General features: G+C 47.4%; 5 protein-coding genes across 5 annotated transcripts; 2 read left to right on the top strand and 3 right to left on the bottom strand.

The window, feature by feature from the left end:
* Positions 1-397: 397 nt before the first annotated feature.
* On the top strand, positions 398-1,078 carry I303_108344 (40S ribosomal protein eS25; the record flags this gene model as incomplete). The annotated part of the gene is made up of 3 exons (XM_018410600.1): positions 398-462; positions 705-779; positions 889-1,078. The coding sequence occupies 3 exons, from the start codon at positions 398-400 to the stop codon at positions 1,076-1,078; spliced, it is 330 nt and encodes a 109-aa protein (XP_018260410.1).
* Positions 1,079-1,567: 489 nt separating this feature from the next.
* Positions 1,568-3,490, bottom strand: I303_108343 (uncharacterized protein; the record flags this gene model as incomplete). Its single annotated transcript, XM_018410601.1, has 8 exons — positions 1,568-1,740; positions 1,886-2,009; positions 2,102-2,187; positions 2,379-2,564; positions 2,675-2,737; positions 2,895-3,035; positions 3,137-3,278; positions 3,368-3,490. 8 exons carry the CDS (start codon positions 3,488-3,490, stop codon positions 1,568-1,570), a joined length of 1,038 nt encoding a protein of 345 aa, XP_018260411.1.
* A 787-nt stretch (positions 3,491-4,277) lies between these two features.
* I303_108342 (uncharacterized protein) lies at positions 4,278-6,841 on the top strand (the record flags this gene model as incomplete). The annotated part of the gene is made up of 6 exons (XM_018410602.1): positions 4,278-4,455; positions 4,551-5,653; positions 5,796-6,038; positions 6,109-6,282; positions 6,379-6,614; positions 6,709-6,841. The coding sequence occupies 6 exons, from the start codon at positions 4,278-4,280 to the stop codon at positions 6,839-6,841; spliced, it is 2,067 nt and encodes a 688-aa protein (XP_018260412.1).
* An 839-nt stretch (positions 6,842-7,680) lies between these two features.
* Positions 7,681-10,509, bottom strand: I303_108341 (uncharacterized protein; the record flags this gene model as incomplete). The annotated part of the gene is made up of 13 exons (XM_065969803.1): positions 7,681-7,923; positions 8,069-8,163; positions 8,233-8,247; positions 8,331-8,400; positions 8,517-8,740; positions 8,864-9,094; positions 9,214-9,403; positions 9,492-9,545; positions 9,627-9,706; positions 9,795-9,956; positions 10,036-10,066; positions 10,130-10,158; positions 10,389-10,509. The coding sequence occupies 13 exons, from the start codon at positions 10,507-10,509 to the stop codon at positions 7,681-7,683; spliced, it is 1,545 nt and encodes a 514-aa protein (XP_065825875.1).
* Positions 10,510-11,540: 1,031 nt separating this feature from the next.
* I303_108340 (uncharacterized protein) lies at positions 11,541-13,772 on the bottom strand (the record flags this gene model as incomplete). Its single annotated transcript, XM_018410604.1, has 9 exons — positions 11,541-11,659; positions 11,736-11,890; positions 11,966-12,274; positions 12,352-12,463; positions 12,528-12,776; positions 12,846-12,887; positions 12,955-13,085; positions 13,154-13,410; positions 13,500-13,772. 9 exons carry the CDS (start codon positions 13,770-13,772, stop codon positions 11,541-11,543), a joined length of 1,647 nt encoding a protein of 548 aa, XP_018260414.1.
* Positions 13,773-15,047: the final 1,275 nt, after the last annotated feature.

Genomic DNA, 15,047 nt, shown 5'->3' with positions numbered 1-15,047 from the left:
TTGATTCCTTTTCTCCCAAATACCGCGAAACTCCGGTCAAAAAACCTCACCTCACCCTCTTTACCTCTGTCCGCACTGTACGCATCATACGGTACACTACGCAGGTTGCCGCTTACACCACTCTGCATGGTTGTGCGATTGTGCAACTGCAATTTAAGTCTTGATCGATACATGTAATTTGGTCTTTTCTTCTTCTTAGCCAGCAAAAGACATCGTAAGTGATATCGACCAGTGCATTCCAAGGTCGACAAAGCTGATATAGCGCCTATTTCCTCTCGCTGTCCCGTCCGCTTTTCCCTTACTCTCACGATTATCGAATACGATTCACCATCCACCAAATACCGATCGACTCTCTTATTCCTCACCAATTCGATATGTCACCACTGAACCGAAACAGATGCCTCCTCAAGTCAAGTCAAAGGCCCAAAAGGCCGCTGCCGCCATGGCCGGTTCCAAAGCCGGGTAAGTGGACTGTCTTTGTACATGGGAGGATCCTGGATATCGGATGGAAGGGTGAATGAAACATCAGAGGGCATGGAAGAGAAAAACGGAATCCGGCGTCTTATCCCTGGGTCCAATCCACTGTATCAGTTTATCATCAACACTGTTGGCGGGATTTGCTGACATCGATAGAAGTGGGAAAGGAGTGGATATCATACCTCTGCCTGAGATCGTATGCTGATCGGAATGTTTCTACTTTGCAGTAAGAAGAAGAAGTGGTCCAAGGGTAAGGTGAAGGACAAGGCCAACAACGCCGTCGTCTTGGACAAAGCCGTCTAGTAAGTTGAATCTGAATTCTCATCATGATGACCAGACACTGCGTTACATCTGCCGCGATGACCCCTATTTCACGCAACAAGACTAAACTAATCTTCTTCTTTCTCGCAGCGACCGAATCCTGAAGGAAGTCCCCACATACAAGCTCATCTCCCAATCCGTCCTTATCGACCGAATGAAGATCAACGGTTCCCTCGCCCGACGAGCCATTGCCTTCCTCGAAAAAGAAGGTCAGATCAAGCGAGTCGTCCACCACCACGCTCAATTGATCTACACCCGAGCTACCGCCGCCAAGGAGTAAACACCTATACAAATTATATATCAGGAACTTTTGGATTAGGTTTGTAGTTTCCGGTGATGACATTTTTGCTTTGACAAGACTTTTGACTTTGAGACAAGACGAATTGCATCACGCTTGACGGGCATGAGCAGGGGCGCGGTGTTTCTGTTAAATGTGTGGGACCAGGCGGGGACAGGACAGCATCAGGGAGAAGCGTGATTGCACTTGAGCATGAGCTGGAGATCGTATTAAGGCGATTGACGCCCGCGTGAAGTCGCATCTCACGACTGATCAACCATGCCAGACAAGCGCACAGACGTGAACTGGACTTTGATAATTCGGAGCATTCCAGGCGGGACAGCGTCTTTTCACCCTGAGAAATCGATCGACCTTCTATGAGCTTCCTCTGTCTTCAGCTTCAGCTCTCAAACTTCCCCGAAAAATGCTAAATCAAAGTAAATCAGATCATGGCTGCGTTCTGCGTCATTGTCACCAAATGCATGAGTGTTTCTAACCCCTTGTCCCCAAACTTGAAGTATCTCGTCCACCCAGCCATTTCCAGACTTTCTCACTGACATCCTTCATAATCCCTCTCACTTCCTCCCCTTCAGAGTTACTCTGCACCGTTATGGGTCTACCTGAATCCCCTCCATCACTTATTGAAGGCACAAGTGGTAATTTGCCTGACGATCCATCATCAAAGCACACCAATTGTCAGCTTTGTTGTAGCTGTCACTGCGTTGACTGAGTCTCGAGCATCGTCGTAGCTGCAAGCCTTGGTCGCTGAGGAATAAAATGCCAAAGATATGACAGAATGAATGCACTTACCTAATACCTCGAGACCCAATTCCCCAGCGGCTTTCTCAAAGTTCGCCGAACTTCCGAATAACTCGTGTGGGGTCGTACAGCTTGTGCAGGTGAAATGAGACATGTTAAGCAACAAGCCAATCATCTAGATATGGCGTAAAATTACCACGCAAGAAGGGCATACATGGTAGATCAGCGACCCGCTATCACACCACATACAAGTCATGTAAAACTTACAGGTATGGATACTTTGTTGAACATGCCTACACCCTTCCGAGCATCTATGAGAGCTACATCCTGAGGAGTCGAGACGATCACCGCGCCTGTCCGTACATATCAATAAGCAGGATCGAAGTCAGCCAAGTTCGCACACGGAATTTCTGCTGCCTAGCCTTAACGAGGTAGGGATAACTATTGCCAGAGCGGCAAAACAGGAAAGGATAGGACAGGACGAGAAAGCCTCTTGAATGCAAGACAGTGAAATCAGATGATAAGATGATCAAACTCGACATACCGTCAACATCGACCAATTGACCCAAACTCAATTGTACGTCCCCCGTACCAGGCGGCATATCAATGACCAGCACGTCCAGATCTTCGTTATTGTTCGTCCAGTCGACGTCGAAAAGCAGTTGTTGGACGGCTTTCATGACCATCATTCCTCGCCATACCACAGGTGAATCGTTTGCTGGATTCGGTGCTACGACATCCACTCAACAAAAATTAGCACCTCGTCCCATACATACATTTCGCCTGGCTCGCTTGTGAGAGCGTGGGTGAAAAGGCCAGAGAAGAGAAGGGAGGACTTACGAAGCAGATAGCCTATTGACATTGTTTTGACACCGTGATTCTGCAGGGGAACAAGCTTGTTTTCTAGCAGAAGAGAGATCAAGGTTAGCTCAAATAAAATGTATCGAGGTTGCAACAGCCTGCCTTGAGTTGGTACAAATCGCCCAGTAATGTTGCTCAAGAAAAGGCAGGTTGGGCCAGGGAGGAAGGAGGGCACTCGAGTCGACTCTACTTGACTCACCATCACTCAGATTAGGATCTCCAGCATTCTCCAACCCCATCAACTTCGGTATACTAGGACCGAAGATATCCAGATCTAACAATCCTACTGTCGGTGATCTCTTCAGAGGAGAATTGTGAAGTAAGGAAATAGCTAGATTTGCTATTCTTGCGATATGCCCTCTGTCAGCATCAGCATCTCATCTCACCATATTCGAACCCGAATTCGCAGCGAATTCGAGATATCAAAATGACTCAACTCACCCGCTACGGTGGATTTACCTACTCCGCCCTTCCCACTGGCAACCACTACGATCTGCTTGACGCCTTTTATGCGTGATTTCTGGGGTGGTGCGCCCCTTCGAGGTATTGTAGGTGCTGGATTCGGGTCCCGCTTCGGTATACCCTAGAACATATAGCCACATCCGTATTAGCTGCTGGTACACGTTTCGTTTGCTCGGTCCAGCCTGATGCTATAGAGCGGTCTAGGCGTACCAATGGGTTCTCATGTGATCGCGTCCATCGCGTCGTATGTATTCGTCGGACTGTAGAGCATGATGCGGTCTTGAAGGGGACTTGCAGTAATGGTCGTAAGGTGTATAGCACGCTTCGTTGCATGTTGACGTCTCCTTCTCCGGGAGGATTTTCGGCGCCGGTATCGTTTAGCTAGATAGAACACAAGCTCAAGAAATTGCCGAAGGGGATATCGCTTTGGCGTTGCGATAGCTTTACGTAGATCTACCGATCACTCGAGAATTTCTGTATGATTGATGGTTCGGTATAGATGGATAGATGATAGTGGTTGCTATCCCCTCAAGGTCAGGCCACCATCCAAAATATTTGCGATTGATCGACACCACGGATCTCAGTGTCCGCATTTACCGAATAACTCGGGTAATCCGTAGTCGCGAATGAAATGCCATGACGTTTTCACACAGTACTACTCAGTGGATTGACCGTAAGAGCTCTTTTGTTCAGTCCCAGTCATCAACTGCTATAATCATACTACTTAGCGCATCAACTTCTGCATCTCTTCTGTAGCACACACATCATCATCATAAGTCAGTCACGAAGCTGTCTCATCGAGAGCCAATTGCACCGAACCCATTTATCAGGATTCGGATCGACCCAGTAGTGGTAGTACGACTCATTCAACTCAACTCTATTCAGCGCTCAGTCCGCCTTGACTACCCCGCATTAACACGAGTACAGACATACAGACACGAATCAACCAGTAACACGACACGACACGACACGACAGACTCGCCAGAAAAAAGAAAAAGAAGATCAAAGCGCAAAAAGTAACACCTCAAACCTCATCGAACAATCGCAACTGCATTCATGTCATCATCAATCCCACGACCACCCATAATACCCAAAATATAGAATATAGACTCAGCGCATCATGGAAAGTAATACACCACCACTAGCGGGCCCATCATCGTCCAATGGCTCCCATGCAAGCGGAAGTGGACTTGGTAATGCTCCTGCTCGTAAACCTGGAGGCGCTAGACCGAATCCCACCAGAATTGGCTCAGGTGCACCTCCGCCGCCCAAATTGTATATCCCGCCTGGGAATGTTCGTAAGTTCGCAGTCTCCCTCTTGATCCCGTCGTACCTCTATTTCCTCTTGACGAGGCTCATTTCTTGGGCTGATTCAACGACTAACTCGTCCTAGCTGGTATCAATGTGGACCAAGCTGGGGAAAACGGCTGGCAATTCCCCTCCGCCCTTCCTGCTTTAGCTCGACGACCAATGAGGGCTTCACCTTCACCTTCCAATCGTCCCAAACTAAGTTTATCAGGCGTCTCCACCCCATCAGCTTCTCCTTCGCCCGTACCATCAACGTCCGGCCAATTACCACCACCTCTACCTTTGCCTTTACCTCTTCCTCATGCTCAGCCTCTGCCTCAACCTCATTCTCGTCCCCAGCCTCCGAGACCACCATTACTAAATGCTCCATCACAGCAATACCTCTCCGGCGGAAACGCAGGTCCGTCATCTCGGACTCCCACTCCATTGCTGAAACTCAGCATACCAGGCTCGTCGACGGCCTCCTCGGGTGCAGGCCCAGGCTTCTCGAGTGAAACCGAATACGTTCTCAACACTTCTGTTGACAATGACGATCTGCTGAATTCCGCACTGAAAACTCCCACACCATTCTTACCAGGAGAAGATACAAATCCGACACTTCAAGCTAGGGGCAACAATTACGAAGACGATGAGTCCTCGTACGGCTTCGGGCGATTCAATAATGGTCTGGACAATGGCGAAGGCAAAAGAATCAGTGAAATGACGGAAGATATCAGGCAAGCTCTGACCAAATCTCGTTTCGATACCAATACATCCACGCCAAGCAGATCCCGAGCGAATTCTTCATCCTCCAAACGGAGCTTGTCAACCACGAAGTCTCGTTCTAGAGCGAATTCGTCAACAAGCCAATCAAGACGAGATAGTTCGACCTCGATTCATGGTACTTTCCAAGCTGAAGATCTCTTGTCGATCAGGAATCTTGACATCTCGAGCTCGTACAAGGGTTATACGGGAAGCGGAGACAATTCCAGAAGGAACAGTTTCGAGAAGAAGTCAAGCTCGAGCGAGAATGGTCATGGGTCAGGATACACGGGTCGAGATGTTGTGGTATCCGACGAAGGTCACCAGAAGGAAAGTCCTACGTTTGATCCGGAAGATCTGATCTCGATAAAGCGGCTAGGGGAAGGGACAGGTGGTGCGGTGGAATTGGTACAAGACAAGAAAAGCGGGAAGATCATGGCTAAGAAAGTGAGTCGAATTCCTTTAGATATCATCAACAGCATGCTGTCTATCACAGAACCGCCACGCAAGCTCCTCCTGTGGATCAGGCAGAGAAGAGAGAAATGACGAGCTGAGACTTCATCATTGATCCCATTTTCCTTACTTACAGGTAATCGCCCGAACCACCAATCCCGCAATGCACAAACAGCTCCTGCGTGAGCTCGAAATCTTGAATGTCTGTTCATCGCCTTATATCGTCGAACACTATGGATCTTTCCTCACTGAAAGGGATAGTGTCATTGGTATCTTGATGGAATACTGTGAGGCTGGAAGTCTGGATAATTTGTTGGGCAAGATGAAGAAAGGTGGTATGATGTGTTCTGAACACGTATTGGGCAGGATCGCCAGCTCTGTAGGTCTTGTTTCTGGCTCGTTGGTCTCATCCTCATGGGCCTCACAGAGCTAATTGAGCGTTTTTGCAGGTTCTCAAGGGTTTGGATTATTTACATGACCATCGCATCATTCATCGAGATATCAAGCCGTCGAACATAGTACTGAACAAGCAAGGCGTAGTCAAATTATGTGATTTCGGAGTATCTGGTGAACTGGTAGACTCCATAGCTGGTACATTCACAGGAACGAGTTTCTACATGGCGGTGAGTAAGATATCCTCAAGTTCACTCATGCCGCCGTCTCGAAGGATATCAACAAAATAGCATGCTGATGGGTGCTCTTGTGGTTTCACTTCGCAGCCTGAACGGATACAAAATCAGCCTTATACAATCAAAGCGGACGTCTGGTCATTAGGCATGACACTGCACGAAGTCGCTCACCTACGATTCCCATTCCCACCTGAAGGCGAGAACCAATCTGTCGCTCCGATAGAACTATTGAGTTATATCGTGACTGCTCCGACACCTGTGATGGTAGATGACCCTACCGTGGGCCGAGTATGGTCGGATGGATTCAAGAGTTTCATGGCTGATTGGTAAGTGGTATGATCCGTCGACTCCCGATAAATGAAAACTATTCTCCATCTTTCCGAATCCAGCTGACAGAGACTGTATCTCTTTCTGACATAGCCTGATACGCTCCGGAACTGATCGACCATACCCTTGGCAACTCCTACAACACCCTTTCATTATCGCGAACGAAGCCAAGAAGGTCAATATGGCGAAATGGGTCGCGGCACTTTGTCAGTGGCCTTACCCTTAAACGTCGATGTGCATTGTGAACGAGTCATCCTGTGATAACAGATGAAGAAGCACTGCGGGTGATGGATCACCCAAAAACCAAGTCGGATCTCGCTTTTGTCTGGATCGAGCAGAGTTCGCTAGCAGATACACTCGGAACTAGCATACATTCGCCCTTTCCGGGAAGGCGGTACACGAAAATTGACCAACTCAATCTTCACCTGCTCCCACAATTCACCAATCATCCTCCTCCCACGATTCACCAATCATCCATTCATCAAGTGTGACCTATCCAACGACCACTCAAAATGCATATATTTCAACACATTCATCAGTATCACTTTCCCCTCATTCCGCATGACATTGCACTCTTGCATAGTCGACAAATCTCATTCGCGTTTAGCAAGACACCACACATCTGTCTCATCCGCCACAGCCACGAACCAAGATTTCTCCGATCTGTAGTTTATGAAGTAGCATCGAAGCAAGCATATAGCATCAAACATGCATTTCATGGCAATGTCAAACCCAAGATGCTATCGTGCTTTCATATCTATATCTCACTCTGTTATCTGTGTGAATCGCTCCGTTCCGTCCTAAACTATTGCGCTCTATAAAACTCTGACTTTTGGTATATACTTACAACTAATCTATATTATCTATCTTCAATATAATTATTCAGATTCAGATTCCCGTCCTTCTTGCTGAATCCACATTATTCCTCCTTGTCGTTCCCATTCCAACACAATTTTATCCCGACGTTCAAACCAGATCGAGATATGAGGTCTTGAGCCCCAGCACACCAACTCTTTCTGCCCCCCTCCGTCTCTTCTCGTCTGTTGTGATGTTTGATTCTGCGCATCAAACGTGCTTGACAGTGGAGATAGCTCCGTGAAGATTCTCTACATCCTTATTCTCACTCTCACCATCACCATCACCATCATAATGACGGCCACTTTTCGAGCCAGTACCGTTACCAATACCAGCATCGGTACCGAGACCAGAGACATCTGTCAATCGCCCGTCGACCTCGACGATCTCAGCGGAAGGGAGATCAGGTGGGTATCGCTTCGAGCAGTACATGATAGCGATAGCCACGACCACCTAGGATCATATGTATGTCAATGACGAGAATATCAGCTGAACTGCTCATGCTCGCGCTCGCGCTCACGCAGTTTCCTTCACACCATGTACATGTACGTTGATCGGGGGTAGCGGGTTGAACCGATAGAAGTTCGGTTTGACTTACAGATGCAGCACCAGTAACGAGAGTCGCGATCTGACCATCCCTGAAGCGGGGTGCGTCGACGACGGGCCATGCGACGATTTGATACCATAGATTCCCTGTAATGCGCACATATTCAGATTGATCCCGATGATGGAAATCAGTGCCAATGCGGTATATGCACTTACAGATGTTAGAAAACACTGCAAGAAGTATAACAAATACAGATCAGTCCCGCGCATCAGTCGCATATCCGAAATCCACGTGCAATGAAGAGGGGACATACGATTCATAGAGAACAAAGTAATTGATCTGAGCACATCATCATCCCTACAGAGCTCGTTGGCCCAAGCGAACTACATGATCTCGGATCTCGTTAGTATATTTTCCATCTCATGTCATATCATTCAACCACGTCTCGTCGATGAACCCCTGTGAGTCTGGACCAGGCGCAGAATAAAGCTATACGTACGTTGGAAGCTTGTCCTGCGTATCCCAAACCTCCGATGATGTACGCAAAGAAGTGCGCCCCCTTGTTGAGGTGATCCCAGTTCAGTAGCATTACACTACTAATGAAAACAGCTCCGAACATTATAGGATTGATGATGAATCGATTCCGAGTCTGGTCCGAGATCAACGTCAGAATATACGTGGATAAGATGGCTGTAGCGGTGAATATTGAGGGGTAGTATGAAACTGTAAAGTTGAAATCAATATCAGCCTCTCTTGCTCAATTTGATATTGCATCAAAGAACATAAGACGCAGACGCAGAAAAGAATTGTTTTTCCTGGGAATGAACACTTTGCGACTCAACTCACTCTGCTGTTTGGTATATCCAGCGGCTTTCAACCACAAATTGAACTCTGCATACACTCCGACTTTCTCAAAACTCGTCGCTGAAAGCATGAACAACGCAGTGAAGAGGTACCATCGCCAAGATTTCGCTAACTTCTTGATCGATCTCCCTAGCGTTGAAGGGGTCATCTTGACGTGTTCAGTATGCGGAAGTCTTCGTAAGCACATTTGACGTTCTTCTTCGGTAAGCCAAACTACAAGATCACGCAAGGATCAGCGCCGTACCATACAACGAGTATCTCCGGACTTCTGGATCATAGGTAGAACAGGAAGTGAGGGAAGATTGTGAGAGCATGAGGTAACACCGACTCACAGGCTTTAGTGGTATGGGGAGTTCCTGGGAACATCAAGAATCCATATATGGCAATAGGAATGGTAATGGCGAAATCAATGATGAAGAGGAATTGCCATCCCCTCAGACCGTTTTTGCCCTCTAGATTGGAGATGATACCACCTTGCATTATACCCGAGAACAATGTGCCCATCTGTGCGGCTGTGGCGAACTGTGGACAGAAAAACTTAAATCAGTATCTTCCGCGTAAATCTATTAGTGGATATTGTGTTGAGAGACGGTGTGTTATTGCAACTTACCACTGCACTCCTTTTACCTAATTCGTAGTCTTTATACCATGATCCTAGAATATACTATGTTGGAAAGCGCGGCAATCAGTACACACCCCCAAGAAAGGTAAAATTGACGAAAATCAGACAAGTCCAGCAGCTTACGTGAGTACCACTGAATGTGCTGGCTTCGAATAAAGCTTGGGTGAATCGGATTCCCCATACTTGATGAGGTGTAGTAGCCCCTATACCAACAAGCGACGAATTAGAAAAATGAGCCGAAATATGCAGTATAGGAGATGCGAGACAATCTGATGATGGAGGGACACTTACAAGCTGTACCGAGGGTGCAAAGACCCCACGCTACCATACAAAAAGGGAACCAGAATCTAGGTGAAATACGTCCGGAAGAGAGAATCAAGGCGGAGGGCCATTGTCCAATCACGTATCCTGCCGTGAACATCGAATTCGCATAAGTATAGTCGTTCCCCTTGACTACAAGAAGGAAGAATCATTAAGTTCATCAGTCATCAGATGCTCTTTTCTGAAAGTGATTCAATGAGAGGGCGCTCACAGTTGACATCTTCTTTCATCCCAGTCGTGTACTGAATGAGGTCAAGTCAGAACGCTGATCAGGACAGACAGACAGCGCCACAACGATGACTCACAGCATTGGCAAGATTCGCTCTGTCCAGGTCTGACCAGATGTTACAAGCGTCAGTACCTACTTACACAATGTGGACGATGCCGGTGGCCTCTCGAGTAGAACTCACAATTGGCGAAGTCTGTGGTAGTAGGACCCAGAAATGAATCAGCGTTGACATCTTCCAAGCAATAAGACGAGATTTTCCGGGGACGAAACGTCACGAAGTTCTCAGATGTGACATCGAGTGAATTGAGACGTATTCATGATAAAAAATGACTCACACGAAAGACAGACATAGGACAGAATGACCAAGTCCAATTTGAGGAGCAACCGTCTTTCTTTCGGATCGGAAGGCGGTTTACCCCAGAAGAAAGTTTCCAATTTGACTTGAAGTCTGCTCATCTCGACAATTTAGGTCGAACACCCTCACTCTCGTGGTCGTTGAAAGCAAAGCAATATGAGAGTCCTCCGGATCACCTGTGTTCAAGAGATAGATCAATAAAAATGTACACACAGCTGTCCAATCAGCCTCGTCCGTCAATCTGTTACATTATATATTGTAGTATATAACATAATGGGATCGCATGACGAAATGAAATCCTTATCTCACTCACTCAATTTCAAGCAAACCTCGGCTGTTCACAAAGATTCACCCGTATGATTTAGGCGAAGTAATCTTATATAAAATGTATGGTCCTCGTCATTGTATGTTCATGACGGCGTCATATACGGTCAAGTCCAGTCTATTCCTTATCTATCAGTTATTTAGGTGAAACACCTCAAACGTTCGACTTTTGTGTTTTTGTCGAATCATGCGGACTTCCCCACCGAAATCACTCCGTCCCTTATCAGCTGCAGCAAAGAAAAGACTAAACAGCTTCCGTAACTCCCTAACCGCGACTTCCTTTCCGCACAGGCACGAGGAATAGGGTTTACGAGTGACCCGAGGCTTACCAGAGTAGAGATGCCCACTTCACTTTGCTTGCTTATCGGTCTTCTGGATTTTAAGTGACCGTTTCATTGGTTCGCACAAGCCTCTTTAGCCGAATTGCTTACTACAGACTAAGAATATGAGTACGTTCACTTTGGCGAATTGCGAGACAAGTTTCTCACGCAGCGATCAGAGGACGGACATGACGGCAGATAAGCAATGGGCGGCAGGTTGTTGATCCGATGACCATTGGTTGCTTGGCCGGCCGGCGAGCGGACTCGGCACACAATCCCACGCGCCTGATTCTTGACATTGATGACTGCATCGAGGCATCAATAGAGTGACAAACGCAAAATCGCATACTTTGCATCCTGAAGCATCTATACCATTGTTCATGTGAGATTTCCCCTGGAAAATTCGTCATGTCACATACTGCGTGTTCTCTATTTCTTCCTATAAAAATGTTTCCGTGAACCGAGGTACCGTTACATCACAATCACATCTACGCTTTCTTGAGCGAATCAGCCACTACCCGAGTCAATTTCAGTGCTTTCTCCTCTTCCAGCCGCTGGCACACGAGCTGCAACGAGATCGGCGCTCCAGCCACTTCTTGCGGATCGTCTTGTGAAAACCCATCAGCTCGATAACCCATAATCATGCAGAATGTCCAGTGGAAGTATCGGAAGGTCTCACTCACATCGGTCCCATATCCCTTTTTCAGTTTCATTTCTAGACTCGTACGCTGGCTTGGTGTCCAAAGAGGGATCCACGAATCCGACGGGGAAGGTAGTAGCTGAGTAATCTACGATATTCCACATGGATGTATACGTGACATGTCCACCAAAAGCCATCCTGACGATACCAGGCTCTGTCAGCGATCCTGACTCCTCTTCCCCCCATGCTTCGGAGGTGAAATGGTGGACTTACTTTGGACAAGCGGCGAAAGGAGTGACGGGACTGATAATTGCATCGAAAGGTCTGCCGGTCCCAGTCACGGTTTTACTACTCAGCCAGTAGTCCAACACCTTCTTACAATACGCTGTTCTATCTGATTGCATATCCCACAGATCCCCGACTAGGGGAGGAGACGATTTGAGAGATTCGTGTCTTGCTTTGTAAGCCGATAATCCTTCCGGATAGGGTTCACCGGATAAAGCGAGATATTGAGCGATCTTGACCCCGCCATCCCCTTGGAAAAACCTGTCCAACAGGGCACCAGATTCTGCTGCTTTGTACCTGAAATCACAAATTCAACTCAGCATTACTGGCTGGGCAAGGAATGATGACAAGCGTTTCGGCTCCTGATGACTTACGGAGACCACTCGACGACCTTGTGGCCTGCAGCTTCAAGCGCTTTCTTAGTCTCAAGCAAGGCTCGAGTGACAGGAGGAGTCGGCTTGACGACACCGTTGTCCATTATCAAGCCTTTGAATGAAATCGTCAGCAATCGGGTCAAGGTTGATCCGGAGAAGAAAGCCAACGGACTTACCAAAGCATAACTGCTCGGGAACGGAGAGGTCGCGCCAAGGGATCGGTAACATATTCGGATCTCTTGTCCAAGGCTCCGAGCCTACGACGCTCTTGGCCCATAGCTCGACCGCTTCTAGCGAAGTTGACATCGGCCCGTTGATCGATCGGACTGCTTCTTGTCCTGGAAGACCTGATCTAGCCCCGTATGTGGCAAATCTACCGAAAGATGGTTTGAGGGAATAAAGGCCGCAGAACGATGCGGGAATACCTATGTGGTTGTGGGACGACATAAGTACTGGTCTCAGGCGCCGTCAATATAACTAAAGATGATACGCACGAATTGAGCCTCCGATATCGGTCCCTACACCTATCGGAGAGCCTGTAATGAGAAAAGGTTGACATGTTAGCATTGTTAATTTTTATGTCGCACATGCAAGACGACCTACCTTTCAGAGCCAGTAAAGCACTTTCACCACCTGAAGATCCACCAGACGAGCAATCCCTGTTATATGGGTTACATGTGTATCCCCATACATTGTTGTAGCTCTCCGGCATCATCATCGCGGTTGGCACATTGCTGTACACCACAAATCAGCTCCAGTGCACCGTAGCCAGAAGGTTGCCTGACAAGATTGCGGTACTCACGTCTTGCAGAACAGGACAGCTCCGCAATCCCTCATGATCTTGGTCATCTCACTCTCCTTTTCCTTCTTAGCGGGATCATTAGCCCATGCTACGAACCCCACTGTAGTATCGACTCCTTCGATGTAAAAGTTGTCTTTGAGCGATACAGGCAGACCATGTAATGGACCCAATGGGGCACCTGTACGAGCGTATTCTTCGTCTATGATTTTGGCATTTTCCAACGCAGTATCGAACAGGATTTCGGTAAGACAGTTAGTCTATGTCAATCATGGCAATCAGTATATGCTACAAAGTCGAGTGTATGGTGTACGCCAGGGATAGCAGGAGTAATGCGCAGAATACTCACGAGCTGTTGAGCGACCGCAGCTCGTTTGCAGAAAGCAAGCGTCACGTCATAACTTTTCAGCTGTCCTTCAAGGAGCTTCTCGACTAGGGTCAGAGCATCCGTTTCTGTGATTTCGGTTTCCTTAGGCGACAATACACCGCATGTTCTGGGGACATCGATGACGTTTTTGGCGTCTGTTGATGAGATCCGCCAGTCTACAGGAATGAGAGCATCTCGAGCGTCTCTTTTGGCTTGGGCTATTTCTTGCCAGGGTGCAGAAGGAACAAGGGTCATATTGCTTTGTGTGTAGATGATGTATTGATTGGCGGGAGTGGAACAGGGAAGGAGTCAAGAATAGGTCCAATCACAGACGCAATGAGCGGAGTGTTCATCACAATATTGGGATCAACGGACACTCGAGCTCACTTATTTATCCTTCTCCGCTCAGTGCTTGATGGACTTCGTTCTACGTAAACAAGATTTCGCTCGGTATGATCGTTATCTAAAAGCTTGTGCGAAATCGGTCATGGCCGATACCCTGCCCAGACGCGCCCACTGAAGCTGTAGCGGAAGGTATTCGGCTTGTATGTGAGTCTGCAGTGTGTGAAATGATGTCAAGCCCTATCAGCTATTGGTAAATGGCTTATCTACGATCAAAGCTCAATTCCGAAGCGGTCTAATCATAGGGTGGGATCGTTGAAACTCGGCAAAAGCGGCTTTCCTTTACACACTCGGCCGGTGGAGACTCGAAAATACTCCCGTGTGAACGTGCGTATCGATATTACCGGACCTCCTTTCCGAAAACACGCCGCAAGGTCGACTTTAGATACGATAAAATGCAGCAAGTAGTAAATTAATTGTAACGCAGCAGATCAAAGGACGAAGCAGATCAATCAATCAATCAAAATCATACGCCAAACCATCAAAACGCATGTCTAAATAGCGCATCCAGCGTGTTCGAAGGCGCAGGACAGAACTCCGATCTCCATTCCTACTCCTTTCGATCTGCAGCATCGAGACTAAAAGCGTAATTATCCTCGATATACACAGAAGATAAAGGGAAAGGAAGTAGAAGCAATCAGTTAATTGTGAGATACCGGAACAGCCGACAATTAACAAAACTCGGTTAAATATCTTTGAAATCTCGCCAACTTCAGTCTACCACCAGAACAATCATTCCCCTTTGCATCTACCTCATCGAATTATCGCTCACTATACACTATACACTGAAAACCAGAAAATCCCTTTCAAAGCAGAGAATTCTTCACACATCGTTGATTGTCTGACTCCCCACCGTCCGATCTGATCTGATCCTCAATTCCCTCTTGTGTATATTGAGGAACGACCAAAGGCAAGGACAAGCGAGCAGCCAAAAAAGAGAAACCCGACCTCAGTCGTACCCCAATTCGTATTGTGCTTGTGTCCTTGCTCTTGTGTGTACTCAGAAGCAGTACTACCCTCGGATAGCAGTGGCGCTGGAAGGAGGTGAATATATATAGAGTGCCGATCAGTGAGAGACGATACCTTGCTCGTCAGTCTTCCGCCTTACCAATTCCCATACCACACCGA

The sequence above is a fragment of the Kwoniella dejecticola genome, chromosome 11 (genome assembly GCF_000512565.2).
Source record: "Kwoniella dejecticola CBS 10117 chromosome 11, complete sequence".
NCBI classification, from domain to species: Eukaryota; Fungi; Basidiomycota; class Tremellomycetes; order Tremellales; family Cryptococcaceae; genus Kwoniella; species Kwoniella dejecticola.
The sequence above is the reverse complement of the archived record's forward strand: the minus strand, read 5'-3'. Positions and strand labels throughout refer to the sequence as shown.